Source organism: Excalfactoria chinensis, chromosome 2 (genome assembly GCF_039878825.1).
Source record: "Excalfactoria chinensis isolate bCotChi1 chromosome 2, bCotChi1.hap2, whole genome shotgun sequence".
In the NCBI taxonomy this organism is placed as follows: domain Eukaryota; kingdom Metazoa; phylum Chordata; class Aves; order Galliformes; family Phasianidae; genus Excalfactoria; species Excalfactoria chinensis.
In genome coordinates this window covers 66786453-66794540 of record NC_092826.1, presented here as the reverse complement: position 1 = coordinate 66794540, position 8088 = coordinate 66786453, and the positions used below count along the sequence as shown (strand labels likewise).

Below are 8088 nucleotides of genomic sequence, written 5' to 3'. Positions count from 1 at the left end.
CCACGCAACTGAGGTTTCCATTGGCATCGATGTCATCCCCTTCCAGCAGGTTTAGAAACTCCACTTGAAAGCAGGAAAGGTTTTGCATTCAATACTTTATCTTCCAAGTGTTACAGAGTTTTTATCTAATCAGTTTAAGAAGCTTATGAATTGATCCTTTCTCATGAGAGAGTGCTGGTGACATATAGATTGGCTTATACTGTAAGAACCTGTTGCCACCAGCAAAATAAAGTGCAGGATTGTTTTCATCTGAAGCTGTTGTAGTCTAGAAAAGACAGAAGGGAGCTAGCATTTAACTGGAAGACAGAACGGTTTATACAAAGATACAGCGATACAAGAGACAAATAAGCACAATAACCTATCTCAGGATCTGACCTGTCCACACACTCAGCAATCCTCATGCAATAATTCTGCTTGTTGATGTTCATAAACTGAGCACAATTGAACTTGTCCTGTCACAACACCTGAAAGATAGTTCAAAAATGCCATGTTCCATCACAGATAAGTCAGTCCTGAGAATCATCTAATTAGAAAGCACTGGACACAGCCCTGCTGATTTACCAAGTTACCATAAAATGCATTTAAAATAATAATAAAAAGTTGATGATGGAATCCAGTCGACCATCTAAGCAATACAGTTCAAAGAAGCTTAGAAATGAATATCCCTGAATGACTGAGTCATACAAAATTACTGTTTTTAAATCAATTGCAAAACCTATTCTTTTTAAAGAAGCACAATTGGCTTTGAATGCTTTGTGAATTTGACAAATCTTTTCCACCAAAATTGGAGCGTTTATTCAAATGCTAATGAAAGTAAATGTAATTTGTACTGGTGCTGAATCAACTTCTCAAGACTGTAATTTGCAATTGTATAAAATTCCATTTTTTTCCAATATGAAACGTATTTGAATAAGATTTTGAGGCTAAGCAGACATACTGCTTTTGCCAAGGAAGTGTTTTCATTTATGATAAACAATTAATAAAATTGATCAGTTATATATATATATATAAACAATTAGAGTGGCCACCAGATTTAATTGTGGTATTCTCAACTCAGATGAAACATAACTGGATCCAGAGATGGAGGCATAAGGCTTTAAAAAGGTTCCTTTCCATATAACAGTAGGAAAACATCAAGGAAAAATGAGTTGTTTCAAAATTGCTTAAGATCATCAACATACCAAATTGCTAAATGCATAAACATGCAATGAGAATACCTATATTTACATTACAGCAAATAGAAGTTGCAAGAATGAGTCCTCTTGTGAACCAATAAATCTCAACAGAGCATTAAGCAGGTCTTTTCACTTCTGTTTGCTTTAAGTGTTGCTTTATTCTGTGCCCCCACAAACTGCCTACAGAATAACAGACTGAATATTCAGTTATTTAAGTCGAATGTACCTCTATATACAGATGGCAGTTTTTAGAACTTGTTCCTTACAGCACAGCATCTTTATATTAGACACATTTAAAGTTATTTATGGCATGGTATTGGCAAAGCTTTTAAAAAGCATCTGGTCTTTGAGTATGGCATCTGAAATCAGATCCACTATGGCCACTGCTTCAGCTATGATATGGGAAGTAGCACTAGCAAGGCTACACAATTAAATTTAAATAAAACAGGCACTGTACATTATCTGTAGAATTTGTGTGGCAGTGCATTATGTCTTTATCTAGCAATAGTAATTACCACCATCCAGCATAAGCTGCAGCAGCTGAAGAAGTATTCATGTAACATTCAGGTTCCAAAATAGGTTAGGATCTTCAGAGTCTTTAATATAACCACGAATGCAGTAAGGCACCAATTAATGGAATAGTTCGCAAGTGATGTGGGCAGGTGCTGTTAAGTCTTCCGCGTTTCATGTATCTTCGGCTCCACTTAGCAACATGAAGAACCACAACGAACACACAGAAAGCTGAAGAACATCTAATGAGAAGACATGGAAACTTCTGCTGGCCACTGAAATACCTACCACCACAAACTAGTACAGGCGGAGAACTTATTCCTATATCAAATGTCTACATTACAAACAACAGACAATGGTTTGTTCTGAAGAGAAGTATGAATGCCTTATACTTTAACTCTTCCATCTATTCGCATTCCAAACAGTCCTTGCAGGAAGGAAAAAGACAGGGTATTTCAATCATTTGATTTCAACAGTTTGATTTAGAAGATGTATTGCCTTAAGTGAGTGAAACTGCTTTAGAACACATTATTTCACTATATTTTCAAATTAAAATACAGAAAATACTACTTTCGCAATCTGATGAAGTTTTTACTAAGATCTTTTCCAGAAATTAAACTACAAATATTTTAGCATATTTTAGCATATTTTATTATTTTAGGAAAAAAAAAAAAAAAAAAAAAAAGCCAACTTCAAAAGAATTGCGCACGGAATTTCTGTAAGGATTAGCAGAGTGTAGCAAAACTTCAAGATATCTGAATGAAAAAATGAAAAATAGAGGTATTTAAAAAAATACTTCAGAGTTGATATTCTGCAGCAGGTTTTTGTGCAGTACTCTGGACCTTTATTCCTTTTGGCAGTTATTGTTCGAGGAAAAAGAAGTCATACACATGTGCAGACTCATAGAATCACCAAGCTAGGAAGACCTCCAAGACCATCCAGTCCAACTGTCTACTCACCACCAGCATTTCCCACTAAACCACGTCCTTTAGTACAACATCTAAATGTTTCTTGAACACCTCCAAGGATGCTGACTCAACCACTTCCCTGTGCAGTCCATTCCAGCATTTGACCTCTCTTCTTGAGAATTAATTTTTCCTAATATCCAGCCTGAACCTCCCCCAGCGCAACTTGAGGCCATTCCCTCTTGTCCAAACAATGTGTATGTTTGTGGGGAAAAAAAATAAAGCCTCAGGAAGTATCCAAGTAGATTCTGATAAGTCATTAATGTATTTGATGGTGTACAGTTAAGTGACTAACATATTTACTTTGTAGCTTCTTTATGTATAAATTATAGGAAAAAATATGTGATGTAACAAACATACAATTATAATTGTACAAATAAGTTCTCACTTTCTACACGAAAGCAATCTCAAAAGTCAGAAAATCAAGGTACTGACACAGTCCATTATGCAATGTTGCTAAAAAAAATACATTCCAAAGACAGAATGGTTTGTCATCCTTGAAAAGGCTTCACATTCCTAAGTGAAAGATCAGCAAAGAAAGTTAAAATGTGTGTGACAATGGCATTTTTGATGATTCTAGTTAAAAGCATAAACGTGAAAGCAAAGCAAAATCTTTTGCCTTACAACGACATGGAAAGAGTAGATGATTAGCTCCAAACATCCTGCAAATAACGTTTCTCTTCTCGAAGCTTGGCCATGGTTTTCATTGCTTCCAATTTGTCAACTTCCATTTCTATACTTAAAACATCTAACACAGCATCACTTACATCATCAGCCATGTGCTTCTTGTCTCTGGGGAGGAGGGGTTAAGAAAAAAGAAGGAAAATGTAAAATACTGTATTTTTCCTTTTATCAACAGCTTAAGAAGCTGCAATATTGGAAAAGATCAAAAACATCAAAAACAGCTTATGTATTGTATGGCAAGAGACCCACTGAGTTTTCACACAGCTGAGCATTGACAAGAACAAGGATTGCTCTCAAACACATATTATATCATAGTATACAAGGAAAAAACCTTGGATTTCCACTTGAGCTGTCACAGAATAATTCTTTTATTTTAGGGAGAACTGGGGATGCTGATGTTATATAGTAACTATGTGGTTCCAAAACCACACAGTGCACAAAAAAATCTTCACTTATTATTGATGTTATTTTTAATACAAACAGTAGACATTAACTTCTGTAGGAGAAAATACTGACATCGAGCCCTGTGTTCAAACAGCTCTCCATTTATCAACACTAAGAATTTGAAACATCCAGGTAAGTTAGTGTTCACAAATAAGACTCCACTGTAAAGTGTATTACTATTATGGAACTTTATGAAGGTGACAGAACTTTGAAATCTGGGATGAAAAACCTTAAATTTCTAGGTTCAGGTAGCATCCTGGCCCATCAAAGTGTGGAATGCAGCAGAAGTTACTGCTGCCTCACCACTGTGTGCTTTTTTTACCACATGTATTCCTGTATCTAATTTTCTTAAGAGCAATGTATTAACTTGAAACCTATCACAGCTCATTTGAATACTAAAACAGAAAAAATAAATAACAAGCAACTGAAGCAGCAGTGGAACTACATGGTTACAAGCTATATGTTTACTGATGGACACAATAAATTCTGGTGTTCCAGAAAGGAAGTTTCAGTGTCATGCTGGTCCTTTTATTCAGACATCTTTAAGTCTTTCTAACACTTCAAACTTTTGCTAACTCTGTTCTCTTTCTGAGACAGTCTGCTACACTCTACTTACCCACAGACATAGAAGTAACCACTTTCTTTCAGCAGGACTCTGGCAACTTCCTTAGCACAAAGCCTAATGACATCTTGCACATACTTAGGCTGAGCTACTTCTCCTGTTGAAGAGTCTCTTGAGAAACAAACCTTCAGATGAGTTAACGTTCCATTTTCAAGAAAACATCTGAGCTCATCCCTGAAAGGCAATAAAAAGTGTTAGTAATGGCTCTGAGATAAACAACGCCTCATGAATACAAATGAGACACACAGAATGTTAAATAGTGAACTTGCTTGAATAAATAATCTCTATCCTGATGCCGACAACCAAAGAAGAGCCATGTCTCTCCAAATTCCCAGTCTGTATGTTCTTCTCTCAGTTTCTGCCTGAACAGAAAAGAATAAATAAATTAATGTACTGACTTTATGTAAATGTATGTAAATCCAATCCTGTTTTATCAAATGCAGAACCTAAAGTGTAATTCTTATTTATGATAGTGCTTTTCTACCTGCCCTGAAGCTTATTAATGTAAAATGACTTAAGGTAAATAGCCTCCCTTTTCTGATTTTGTTGAGTACTCACTTCCGGCCCAGCTCAAATTCAATCAACTTCAAAGGGGCTTTTTTTGTGTGTTTGTTTTTGCCACAGCTTCCCACTGAAACAGTCAGGCATGGCACTTCTGAACATCTCAGAAAACAATTCTGATTGCTGAATAAGGATATTGTTACCCCTTAACTTCCATTGGAAGCACTGTAAAAACACCCGAGGAAAACTCAGCACAAATCATTTTCAGCATGCATTTCATTTAGCTTCAGATGACTGGAAGAGTTCAGGAACAACGATCTATTTACTACTACACCATCAGAAAAGTTATTTTATTTTCTTCAAATAATGCTAAAGAAATTACTTTACAGGGGTTTTAGCTGAAACTGCCTAGTTACATTTGGGAGAAAGATTTTATTTAACATTGGTCAAATACACATGGAATGCTACAAATCCTTGAAAATAAAACACAAAATAAATCTGAGAGAAAGAAATGTTTACGGGGAAATAGTGAGGATTGTACGCAATGTTTTGCTTACAGCAGATTAATGCAGTCAGAAGCATGTTAAAAATTCTACCTCTGTTTTTTTTTTTTTTCTTTTTAAACACATCAGTGGCGGCGATCTCACTTTTTAAGCAAGTTTCTTTTTGCCTTACAAAATTAAGTTGCTGTAGGAGGGAAGAAAGGTTTCTACCTTTGAAGTCATGCAAGTAACAGAACTAATAAAAAGAGTGCTATCTGTAGATAGGCAAAAAACATAGCAGTGTGCCTTGTCATAATATCCTTTGTATGTTTATGTTTGTTTGCTACGGTTGCTTTGCTTTGGTTTTGTTACATTTTTTAGGCTTCCACAGAGTTCTTTAAGTGTCATAAAAAGAAAACAGGATAAAAAAATAAAGCAGTAAACAATAGTTCACACATGCATTTGTGAAATTACCACTGCTGTTTTTAGTTTAACAGCAACAACAAATACAAAAAGATACACACACACAAAAAAAAAAGTACATTTTTTTTTCCCAAATTGAAAAGTAAAAATAAAAATATCTGAGCCTGTATTTTTTTTCTTGACATTAAAAGGCTGCTTTACATGTGGGAGTTTGGTACATACCTGTGCTGTAGGAAACCAATAAATGGTGCAATTCCTGTTCCTGGACCGACCATCACAAAAGGCACAGATGGGTCTGAAGGCAAGTGGAAAGTATTGTTTGGACGAGCAAAAATAGATATCTAAAATGAAATTAGAGAGAAGACAATCAAAGAATGTTTGTAAGTCATAAAATAGAAAAGAATTTTTTGAACCTTCAGTATGTTGATGTATATCATATGAGTGCAGACACCCTTCCAAATCCTGCATTTCAGAGTTTAGCTGTAAGGCCAAGCATTTGGAATAAAATTACAGGAGATGCTGAACAACATGCCCTGTTTACAGATTTACCAATCCATCCATAAAGAAACCAGACAAAGACACATAAACATGAGCTTCTGATTGTGAAAGCTGACGCGCCTTACATTTGCTGAAAACAGTTTTAGAACTCACAGAAAGCTCGGTAGGCAAAAGGAAGTGGTAAACTAGCCATGCTAACTGTTACAGGCAACTCATTTTATCTTATTATCTATTTATGTCTAACATTGTGAACATTCTGGTAGGGGTAAGGATTTGTTCACAGTAAACTGAAGCCTACTGATACTGAGCTTGCCTTCTAATCTTCACAAACACTGAAATTACATGATCTCCAAACAGAACACAAATCGACAGAGAATCAGCAGCTGACCTCCACCCATTAAAGTCATAAGCAAGGATCTGATTTATTCTGAACATTAATTAGGAAGTTATTCGAATTTCCTTTCAAGTGTAAGGAGTCAAATGCTAGGCCGTGTTATTTAAAGTTTGTTCTGTAAATCCGAGTGGTTTATTTCTACTACCCTCCTTATCATTAAATCGCTGCAGTGTTCAACAGGATTAATTTTCCTGCTGAATGATTATTAAAAAAAGAATAGTATAATTCTTGCTGGAGGAATGATATTCATATTTCTGTAATACTATTTCAAGCTTATCTTGAGTTAGCAGGCTACCGTTCCTATTAAGAATTCCAAACTTGCCAATCCTTAAAAAGAATAACTCAACTGGTACACACATTTGTTCTGTAAAGTTTTTGTGATTAATCTCAGATATTTTTGCATAGGATCACACTCATCCACTTTGTATTGTTACTCTATATACCTCTCTAATAGATGTGCACCGCTGAACATTTATCTGTGCTGGATTCTAGCTTGCACAGCAGATGAAAATGGTTCTAAATTTTATTGACTCCACTTGTAACAATCCTTTTATTTTTCTTTTTAACCCACCTCTTTCTCAAGTTTGATCTCAAACATTTTGCAAGTCCACTGTATTTTAAATGTATAGCGATGTGACAATTTGAATAAGGTTCATCATGCACATATCAATTTTCCTTTGATTTAGGTTTTAAAGATAACTTTGTGGGTTTTGTTTCCATTCTGCCAAATACCCTGTATTATCAGCACAGTTTTCTTCAACGTATAAACTTGCTCCCATTACAGCATCAGTAGCTCTCCTGCCATACTACTTATAATACTACATACACTATATATTGTAGTATACACCAGTATATACACCATAGAATATCTTGAGTAGGAGGGGATCCACAAGGAACAATTCCAACTAGTGACTCCACAAAGAAAAACCTAAGAGTGAAACCACATCTAAGAATGTTGTCCAAATGTTTCCTGAACACCAACAGGCTTGTAGTGGTGAGCACTTCACTGCAGAGTTTGTTCCAGTGCCTGGCCACCCTCCCTATCAAGAACTTTCTCCTAACACCCAATCTGAACTTCCTCCACGAAGCTTTAAGCCACTCCCTCATGCCCTAACTTATACATAATATATTTGAGATTGTGATGGATTACACAGACAAAAGAAGAGAGATGAAAGAAGAATATCATCCCCTAATAACAGCCATTATACCAGAACATCTTTGATGCACAGCAGAAATACCACAGAAGACTATTCTCTGTATCACATTCAGTAACTCAGCCTTTTCAAACTGTGAAACATCTGTCCCTCTACAGTCTGCCAGCCTCTCCTGAAAGTGACTAGGCGCTTCTCAAACTGCTATAACCATTTAACTGGTATCTTAGTCCATGGAA

The 8088-nt window shown here is 35.7% G+C and overlaps 1 protein-coding gene across 1 annotated transcript in view; it reads right to left on the bottom strand.

Moving 5' to 3' along the window:
- Positions 1 to 1310: 1310 nt before the first annotated feature.
- The window catches only part of MTRR (5-methyltetrahydrofolate-homocysteine methyltransferase reductase), a 24978-nt gene continuing 18200 nt past the window's right edge, over positions 1311 to 8088 (bottom strand). The window contains exons 13-16 of the mRNA XM_072328665.1: positions 6029 to 6147; positions 4670 to 4762; positions 4395 to 4574; positions 1311 to 3442 (exon numbers count right to left, since the gene is read on the bottom strand). Of these exons, the coding sequence (XP_072184766.1) occupies positions 3298 to 3442; positions 4395 to 4574; positions 4670 to 4762; positions 6029 to 6147 (537 nt within the window). The 3' untranslated portion in view covers positions 1311 to 3297. The remainder of the gene's footprint in view (positions 3443 to 4394; positions 4575 to 4669; positions 4763 to 6028; positions 6148 to 8088) is intronic.